The sequence below is a fragment of the Rhododendron vialii genome, chromosome 5a, assembly GCF_030253575.1.
Source record: "Rhododendron vialii isolate Sample 1 chromosome 5a, ASM3025357v1".
NCBI lineage: Eukaryota > Viridiplantae > Streptophyta > Magnoliopsida > Ericales > Ericaceae > Rhododendron > Rhododendron vialii.
The window spans coordinates 25,909,328-25,920,259 of record NC_080561.1 but is presented as its reverse complement, the minus strand read 5'-3'; the positions used below and the strand labels follow the sequence as shown (position 1 = coordinate 25,920,259).

The following is a 10,932-nucleotide window of genomic DNA, read 5'->3' as shown; positions in this document are numbered from 1 at the left end:
ATGATATGATAGCAACAATACTCGAGATTAATTCTTCAATTTATCAAAACCGTTCAATAAAAGCTTGAATGACACCGAACAAAAGTTCCTTTCATAGTTCGGCTCCCCCCGATTTCATTTCTTGGCTCCGCCATTGCAAATGGTGCCACATATAATGTGATAAATGAGTTAAGCTATCAGAATTCTATTTACATTCAACTCATTAAAAGCCTCTTAGAGATCAGTTTGTTGCATAAGCAAGCTAAACTTCAACATTTTTTTGCATAAGCTTCGACTCATCTCGATAAGCTTAGTATGTTCAAAAAAATCAAGCTCCTCGATATCAATTCTTGATCAAGCTCGATCGAATATCAATTCTTGATCAAGCTCGATCGAAGTTAGTTTGAGATCGATTTGTGTTATAAACAAGACAAAGTTGAATTTATTTTTTATGCTCGTTAAATTTTCAAACCAAGTTCGTGCAATCCCCTGCTCGACTCTTTTATCAGCATAGACAATGTATGAATAATTTATGCTTGGAATTTAAGTTCAAGTGGATCCTATGGGTTTTGTGGACATCTTTTTTGAACAGAGGGTTTTGTGTGAACATCTGTGTCCCTATTCTGGGATCAAGGTCTTCTCCATTTTTTTGGCAACTCAACTTTGTATCAGGCTAGGGAGGAATGAGAACAATAAAATCGGTTTTTTTTTTAGTGTAAATTCTCATTAAGAAATAAAATGCAAATATCCATGCGATCGAGTTTCCTCCTAATTAATCATCCAATATTAACACATCCGATTTTCGATGTATATGTATGATATAATAAAGACAAGTTGTACTTATTACTCTGCTCCATCCCTAATTCTCCATCAATGTGCTTAACACAGCAAGAAAATGAGCAGAAGATTTTTTTGCAGAACATTTCCCCATCAGTTAGCATTTTGTAAGAAAACAGTTGGACTCTTGAAGACTAGATGAGTGAAACAAGAGAATGACTAGCCATCTAACTCTTTCTCTTGCAAGGCCATCCATTTTTCCTCATGAAACACAAATCAATTCCCAACCCATTTGTTTCCTTGGATTTTCATCTGAAAATTGCCGTTTGAAAGCTCGGGGAACTGCATTTCCACGTCGCCCTTATCTTCTGGCTTCTCTTCTCCCTCATCTCCAGCGTTGCTCATTGCATCCGACTCTCTGTTCTTTCCCCAGAGAACAGCATAGAGTCCTAAAACAATCAAGGCCGACCCTCCAACACTGATTGCAAAAAACCCCCACCAAGTATGAGTGTTAAAGATTAATCATGTAGTAGAATAATACCAAATGTTGATCAAATTCAGAAACAAAATAAACTTAAAGTAAAATACTGTAGTTATACGCACGTTCCAACGTATAATTTCTCTGCGAGAAGCGCCCAACTGAGAACGGCCACGATGACAAGAAGGAGTGGACTGAACACAGAGACATAGAGAGGGCCTTTCCTCTGGATACACCATGACATGAGGCAAAATGCTAGTGCACTACCAATAGCACCCTGAAACAACAATTTGTCTTTCTTAGTTCATTTATTTTAAATTCTCCTAAATAAAATAAGTATACATTGGCAATGTAAAAATGATGGATTTTACTTCAGCAACCAGGTTTTGTTTCAAGGACAGCAAAAACGACACAAACCTAAATTGGAATGATTGTTGGTGTATCATATCCCAATACAAAAGAAAAACATTTTAAGATCCAAAAATTAATATCTGACGGAAAAAAAAAAAAAACGACCAAAAATTTGTACCGCATAAAGACTTGAAACAACCCTGATAGCAGGGCTCAATGACCATGCAGATAGGTTATGTTCTGCAATGAAGCCAATAATCCCACATTCGACGCTGGACATCAAACATATTAATGCTGAACTTGTATAAGGAGCTGAATAATTCTCGCCCATTCTCGCCTGAGATGACAAAAAAAAAAAAACACTTCAGAACTCTTATAAATGAAGTTAATCGAAGCGTTAATCTGTCTTTGTTCTTCTACTATAGTACTACTAGATATATTACTTGAGGATATCAAATAAAATGTGCCTCTCTGGTAATTGGAACTTTTTAATTTCTAGGTCCACTGTTTTAAGTGAATCCAATTTAAAGATGCTGTTCCTTGATATTACCAACCCATATGTATAGCCAGGTAGTCCTTTCTACGTCCACTGTGTTAAACCCACCAGATTTAGGCCTGTTTTGGCTTTAATTATTCTCAAGGTTTATCTAGTAGTATCACTATTCGAAAACTTTCACATTTGTTAGTTTTAAGTTAATTGATTGGAGATTATTGGTAAATCTCGACGAGAGAAATTGAAATGCAAAAATTGTGTACAATACTATTTTTCCAAATAAAGACGTAAATAATCAAAAACACGAAAATAATTCAAAAATCAGCTTGTTTTAATGGGATCATTTTGTCTTCATTCAAGAAAAAAATAGTTCTGAACATAATATATATATTTTAGATTCCGCTCATCGAGACAGACTAATAATAATTCACGAAAGGATTGACGCAAAACTAATAAATACAAAAAAAATTGAGTAAAGATAAAAATAAAAATAAAAAATCCAAATGGATTACTGTTGGTGTTCTCTTGTCTTGAATATAAAAAAACCTATATATCTAGTTGCCCGTTTTTGTAGGTCCACTGTTTTAAGTAGGTTCGAGAGTATTATGATTCTATATGTCTGGTTGGTCTTTTCTTTTCTAGGTCCACCGTTTAAAGCGGATATATTCCACAAAATTATTGAAAAACTAAACCACAAATTTCCATTATTGATGAAAAACATGATTGGGTAAGAGAAAGATAGACTTATTCATGGAGTCGCGCGATCTCGACCGTCCATTTTGGCTATGGACAATTCGGATTGAAATGAAACTTTTCCAGGAACTCTTTTTCGGAAAAGTTTCATCAGAATCCGAACTGTCCAAAAGTACACTTTGAACGTTCGAGATCCACTTTCGTAAACAACTAATCTCGAAAAACTCTATGAAAAAGTTTTTCTCATTGGTGTAATCATATGGCTAAATTAATGAGTGCTTACTTGAATAATGAACCATATTGCCCAGGCTATGGTACTAGCAATGATTAGAAAGGGCCCAGACATGAAGTTGTTTCCATGGGTTTGAGAAGTACTACTACTTCCTTTTCCCATATCATCAGCGTACTTCCAATGGATGCTGGATCCTCCCATCACGCTTCTTCCATGGTAAAATGACAGCAACATTGCTCCACCCACGCATATCAATGTCCCCACAACCTTGGCTTGCCCTTCTTTCCTCCTCATTCCTACACTTTCCAGCCTACCAAACCAAAATAGAAACGTACGTAATGCATTTGATCTTTTTTTTATGCGTATAAGCCTTGTTATATATCCTAAGGGCTTTAGGGACATTTTGGCTTTTTTTATGTTTTGTCTTTATTCATATTTTTTTGTATTTGTTAGTTTTGCATCAAAAAATTTGTGAATTATTTATTTGTTTGGACGAGAGGAAAATCGGAAAACCAAAAAACTTTTACGTACATTTACCTAAATAATTTTTTGGAAATATCAAAAGATAATATAAAGCCTCAAAGACCAACTTTTTGAGCTTTATCTTCATGAATATTTTCAAGAATATTTGGGTAAAAGTAAATTTTTTTAACATTTATACATTTGTTGGTTAAAATAAATGTAGTGAAATCACACGCGCTAGTATATGTTATCCGAGCTTGTTTTTCATGTGGATTTACACGTACGTATAGTAGTACGTACACACAAAAATTAAATAGCGACTGTTTTTCATCAAAATGTGACACTTAATTAATTATATGGTGAAAGTATGTATGTAAACCAAGCAATTACCTGAAAGGGACGGCTAGGATGAAAGTGAGTGCTGGCAGCAAATTCGACAAAGCACATGCAATTGTTGGGGTAGAGTTATGCAGCCCGACAAAGTAAAGAACCTGGTTCATGGTTGCCCTGCAAATTTCAACGTCCAATGCGAATTAAATTCGTAAACTCACATTTGGTAATATTCCTGTTTCGTTTTAATTCTTTGTCAAAACCGCGCGATTTTGCGAAACACGAAAGAGTTTCGTACAAGGCGTGTTCATTTTGGATCAATGGAAATAGTTTTCTCAGATTTATAGAGTTATTTTAGGTTTTCCCTTGAAGAGTTTGTAGAAAAAGTCCTCCCGAAAATTGCTTTTGAAATCTGTTTTGCCAAATAAATTTCCTTATAACGATGAGAATAGTAAACAAAAATCCAAAACAATACCAAATATATTGAACCAAATTAATTAGTTTTCTTTTTTTTTTTTTGCATTTCAAACAGTAGAAACCAATTGTTTTGATACGGTTTTGAGATGCAAACATATTTTCAGTAAACATAAAGACCCTGTTTGTTTTGGATTTTGAGAGAGGTTTTAAGAATAATAAGTGAAGAGAGATCAATAGATAGAGAAAATTTATTGGGACCATGCGCAGTGGTTTTGAGACCCCTAAACGAACAAGACGAAAATGATGAAACCTAGCTAGTTTTGTTTTGAAAACGAGTGAGACAACGGCTGGAGGGGGTTGGCCTTTGATTTTTAAAACGAGATCAATAGATCATGAGCTCAAATATGTTGTTAGTAATTACAATCAAAGATTCAGTAGATGATATTCAATGTCCTGGACTTACCCAAAAATTGAAGATAAGAATATCTGGAAGAAGATAACCCTTGTCATCTTAGGCCTTGTTTTTCTGCAAAATATATATAAGTTGAAATTTCTAGTGATTTAGCAAGCAGGAAAAAAGACAATATATAGTTTTTGTGCCATATGCATGTAGCTAGCTTAGGATATGGAATATATGATAGATACTATAATATTGATACATTACTTGAAATATCAAGCCAATCTACTTGCTAACTACACGTTTATAGCTGCAAAATTTGTTTTTTGTTGGAAAAAGGTTTTCAATTGAAAAAACACAAAATTAAAGCTTCTAATTAAGTAACCATAACGGTACACTGATGGCATTTGTTCATTTTGTTATAAATTAAAAAAAACACACACACACAAGGTCCATGCTGGTAACTTAAGGAACCAACTCTTCTCCAGTCGTTACAATAAAATTAGGATGTGTTATCGTGATCTTTCGTGGGCCCTTCTAGAGCTCATTTTAATTATCGGAATATCGTTCATCTTTTAGATATCTTCTCGTTCAACAATTCTACTTAATAGAAAATCATATTGATTGGATTTCGGTAAGTACATGATCAAAACACATTTGTTTGGAAAAATGATTTGCTTTATCTTTTACAAGAAAATTTAAGTGTTCTAAAATCGTAACGATCAAAATCTGTTGACTTCAATTTTTGACAGGATTGATGTTCTTTAATTAAAAGAATCTAGAAAAGGAATAAAAGTGAACTAAAAAGGAGCTCATAAATGAGCCAACAACTTGGTCAAGTCCTGAGAGTATTATCCTCCATGAAATAACACCTTGCATGACGAGCCCGGCTCCTCTCTAATCCCTTTAAATGGATTGGAGAGAACACTCTCTCCAATTCCGGCTAGGGAAAAACTTTTTAAATCACACTTCAATGATCGGAATTGTTCATAATTTTTAATGCACTGAAAGCATCAAGCATGCAGAAAATTATTTTGATCAATTATCGTTTGATATGATTTCGAAACAAATTTATATTGAAAAAAATTAGAAAGGGGTTTTGTTCTAATGTTGCAATCTTATATTTTGCAAGATAATGTGTTCTAATGTGTTTCAAAATCATATCTAATGATGTCCAATAAACTTAACTTTTGGCATACTTCATGTTCTCAACGAGAAAAATAAAATGAACTATTTCGATCATTGACATAAGTCGTAAAAAAATTTTATGAGCCGAGATTGGAGAAAGTGTTCTCTCGAATAATTGGAGAGGAGCCAGACTCTTGCATGACTCCATCACTTGTGCTTTGACGGTCCATACAAGACGTTACTAGAATTCTAATAAGAATGGAATAATAAAAGTAAAGGGACCAAAGCACGCGAGTTTGGTCACGTGATACGACCAAAAACATACGTCAAAGAATGATCGTGCATCGCATAGCACGTGACAAGAATGTAACAAAAATACGCACGTAAACCTTGATGCCCATGGACATTGAAGGAAGGTTCAACAGAAACACCACCCATCCAGGCATTCTGTAAACAAATTGTACACAAGATGATCTGTGGGATCCACTATGAGGTCCCCACAAACGATCTAAACCGTTTATTAGCTTTAAATTCAATTTTTAAGGCACTCCTCAAGAAATCAATTCCATTTGATACCTCTAAGTACTTAATCCAATCGTCTAAATATTTCTTCAAATTTCAAGATCCTAAATTCTAAAAGAAAATTTGAAACATTGGATAAAGTATTTCGATGTATTGAATTGAGTAGATTTTTTCTAAATACTAATGAAAAATTCGGATCGATTGTGGGGACGCCGTAGTGGTCCTACGGAGCCGTCTGTGCATGATTTGTGCACATGATGCCTGTGCGGGTAACATCTCTGAAGTTTTAACACTCTTTCAATTACATGATGTGGTGAACATATTGGTTAGAGGTCCTTTGTCCCCTTAGGCCATCCACAGTGGTATAATTAAAAGTCAATTATTTTTAAAGTTAAAAATTTTGGTGTAAAAAATGCATCACAATAGTATAATCAAACTTAGCAACATTCTTAGAAATAATCAAATTTTGAATTTTGGATAACCAAAACTAACAACCTTTTTCAATAATCAAAATTTATAGACTCCATACCACATAAGTTAATTAGTTCCAAAATTTGCATACACGCGTGTTTCAACTTGTATTTTCTTCTTTTCTTTTTCACTTACTCTATATCTTCTTCACTTCACTTACAAATTATTTCTCTTTATTTCCCTCAAAAAGTAAAACTCATATCTCTCGATCATCTACAATTCAACCCATCGTTACCAGATTAAGGTATTTCACTATTCCCTCCTATTTCTATCCCCTCCCCCAAATATATATATATATATATATATATATATATATATATATATATATATATATATATATATATATATATATAATAGGAGGGAAAAAAGTCATTGATTTTTCTCCAAAATTAAGAGAGAGAATCAATATATTTTTGCCAAAAAAAAACGTAAATGGAGGGAAGTGAATGGCGGTAGACAGAGGGGGAGAGAGAGAGTGAAACTGTAGTACACCCTTATTTTGGTTATGGGCTAGAAGTGACCATTGTGAAACTCAATATTATTAAGCTTAGCAACCTCTTAAGTAAATAATCAAAAGCTGATGTGTCAACTTTTGATTATCATTTTTTTATTATACCACTATGGATGGCCTTATGGGAAAGTCTATAATACACACCCCCTTAAAAAATGTACCATATACACTTATTTTATAGTTCATTCATAACATTTTAATGTGTTTTGTAATTTTTGTTCTAGAATTCATAACCTTTTAGCAATATGATTCGTAACATTTTCATTATGATTTATAATATTTTGATGTATCTCGTAACTTTTATAAGATTCGTAACTTTTATACGATTCGTAACTTTTTAGCAATACGATTCGTAACATTTTCTTTATAATTCATAATATTTTTGGAGTACATATGATATATACCAAAATAAGATGTGTGTGTTGTAGTCTTTTCCCTATCTTATATTAATGAGTCGATTTTTAGTTTTTTGAACTTTGGATAACTTTGCATGAATTTTTTTTAATATTCAGCATTGTCTTGACGTGAGAGGAAAAAATGAAGTGATGACAAAAAGCTACTTCTTCTTATATACAATTGGTCTTCTTCTTCTTCCTCTCTCTCTCTCTCTCTCTCTCTCTGTTTTTTTTTTTGTCTTTACTACTGTAAGTTTTTTCAACTTACTATTATGTCTACATATTTTAGATATTTATGAATCCTTGCGTCCAGAAGAAAATCTTCCCAAATATTTTGACAAAAACTTTAAAAACAAAAGGTTCACTAGCCGCCAAAAATACTCATTTTCTTCAAAATACTTATCTATGACGTCATTGTGGATTGTCAAAAGTTAACTTATAAAATTGTTACTTGATTATTTTCTTCAAATTCTGTACTTTTTTACCGTCGAATCAAAAGTAATGGAGACCAAAGGCTTCATTTGTGCCAAATTTTAGCAAGCGCAAAAGAAATTAATCCTTTTGGCAAAATTTGGTACTGCACTTTTGCTCATTTCTTGATAGTGAAAATGGAAGGGAATTCGCTAAGCAAGTGGAGATGCTCTTTAAGATGCATTTTTTTTTTTCCTTTCTCTTTACCAATATAAAATGATCCTCGTTTTATTTTATCTCTGAAACAAAAAAATTCTTCAGCTACAACTCTTTTTACACATATAATTTGACAGTGATTACACCGCTGTGGCGCAACCAATAATGCTACATATGCAAAGATTTACCACAACTACGTCACTACAAAAAAAATGAGCGATACTGACAAAACAATTGTCATTGAGTTATTACTAAAAGTGTGTTGCTAAAACTTTTTAGTGACATCTTTTCATCTATAGTGACAACTGTCTGTTACTATAGATGAAAAGTTGTTACTAAAAGTTTTTAGCAACACACTTTTAGTGAAAACTCAGTGACAATTTTTTTGTCACTGTTGCTCAATTTTTTTGTAGTGGTGCTGAGGACCTTATATGCGGACCTCCCATTTCTCGCCTTTTCCGATTGGATTTCGATGATCCGAGCCGCTCAATGTGTTCAGAACGTGATTTTAAGGGTAATTGAGAGGAATCGGAAAAAAAAATGACCGGGAAGGGCTTGATTTGAGCAGTTGTTATTTGAACCGTTAGATAAAAAACAAACAAAACCTGCTCGGATGAAGCCCTTCCCGGTCTTTTTTTTTTGCTGATTTCTCGCGGGTACCCTTAAAATCACGTTCTGAACACAATGAGCAGCTCGGATCATTGAAATTTGACCGGGAAAGAAAGATCCGCATTTTATTAAAATAAGGTAGTCCTTATAAGAAGGGGACTCTATCTTTGTATATGTAAATTAAATCTTTGTGTATGTAGCATTATTGTTAAAAATGGGACAAGATTATTGGAAACCCAGTATTCCTGCCGTCACACCGTTGCTAGCCTGTCTTTTTAGTTAATTGTATCGGAAGCCGATCAATCTCAAACAATTAATGTTAACAAACCTAATTAATATACGTAAATAGCTAGCTAGCTCCAGGTTGTTTAATTTCCCATTTGCATTTGCCTCTTCATTCAATAAACTCGGCATGTCAAAATAGCCCTAGTACTTTTCGAATTCGAGTTGATCCATGTAAATGTAACCTTACGTGCAAGAAAGTGATGACATTGAAAAAAACGTCCGTTTTTCAAAAACCAAAAAAAAAAAAAAAATACCCATTGTAGTAAGCTCGACTATATATGCGTACACTTGCTGAAAATAGAAGAAGATGTAATTGATTATCACACTCTTCATTTTTATCATTACAAATACATATACTCTTATTTGTATATGCACACATTCATATAAGTATAAATACAGACGGAGTTAGAATTTTAGCGTAGGGGGCAAGCTATATTTCTAAATCAGAGGCAAGACTATATATTTTGATAAAAAATTATATTTCCAACGTAATAGTTGTACTTTTTTAAACCGTAGAGGAGGCTACCGCCCCTACTAACCCCCTGGCTCCATCATATACTCCATGTTACTACTTGCATAAAATAAGAAATTATATAGTAGAAGAATATCAATATGTATACCTCTCCAAGAAGTAGGCGAAGGGGGCAATAACAACGGTGGCAAAGATTTGCCGGTACGCCACGTGGACAAATGGGTTCATTCCAGAATCCATGGCAAGCTTCGAGAGTATATTCATTCCGGCATACCCAACTTGTACAATCACCATTGTCAAGAATGGCAAGAAATCTCCTTCCATTTTCTTCAATCTAGCTCCCGACTACGTGTGTGTATATATATATATATCTATCTTAATTCTACTACGTACTGCTACTAATTTCTAAGAGCTTGACAAGGGAGAGAGATAGAGAGATGTATATATACATATATATAGAGTGAGAGAAAAGAAGAGAGAGAGAGAGAGAGAGAGAGAGAGAGAGAGAGAGAGAGGTGGACGGAAGAACAGAAGAGTGAAGAAAACAAAATGGGAAAAAGGTGTGCGAAAAACAAAAGTATGTGGGGGAGATTTCTTGTAACTCTCTTCCTAATAATTAAATCACACGAGAAGAGACGAGAGGAGAGGAGAGGAGAGGAGAGCTGATGAATCCAACTGCATTAAAGTGCTTGCCTTTCAGTTAGTAATGCTGCAACTTCGGTGTTTGCCAGCTTTGGCCCTATTCATATACTTGTCGCAACCAAATTCCCATTCCTGCCACGTCCCTTAATTCTGGACAAATTTCCCGTGGCGTCCGCACCTCTTGGCGGTGGTAGGACTACTGTCCAAAAATTCAAGAACTGGTAAACCGAACTGAACCAAACCGGATCGAACCGTGCCTTTTGAAATGGTTCTACGGTTTAATGGTCAAGTTTTAGCCCTAAACAATTAAAAACAAGTAAATTTGGTTTGGTTACTGTTTTTTTTTTTTTAAAATACCGTGGTTCAAAACCGAACTGGAACCGATTTACTAGTAATATATGCATATATACGTATCATGCTATATCTGTACCTACTTAACCTATTTTGTTAGTTTATGCAATCTCTTTTGATGAGCCATTTAATGGTGATAGTGTATGAACTATTTTGTACTAATTTTGGCTCTAAGAGCAACCCCCTATAAGAAGCAAATGAGTATAGATAAATAAATTTAACAATAATACTCAAAAATATCTTACATTGTAATAAGTAAAGTTACAAATCTTTTAGCAAATTACTAAATTCCACTCATTCCATAACCAAA

The 10,932-nt window shown here is 33.9% G+C and overlaps 1 protein-coding gene across 1 annotated transcript; it reads right to left on the bottom strand.

The window, feature by feature from the left end:
• Window positions 1–821: 821 nt before the first annotated feature.
• Window positions 822–10,065, bottom strand: LOC131325827 (WAT1-related protein At1g09380-like). The gene is made up of 7 exons (XM_058358297.1): window positions 9,778–10,065; window positions 4,676–4,738; window positions 3,856–3,972; window positions 3,055–3,313; window positions 1,764–1,922; window positions 1,360–1,511; window positions 822–1,234 (listed from the first exon to the last, which is right to left on the bottom strand). The coding sequence occupies exons 1-7, from the start codon at window positions 9,951–9,953 to the stop codon at window positions 1,033–1,035; spliced, it is 1,128 nt and encodes a 375-aa protein (XP_058214280.1). The 5' UTR covers window positions 9,954–10,065; the 3' UTR covers window positions 822–1,032.
• Between the last annotated feature and the right edge of the window lie 867 nt (window positions 10,066–10,932).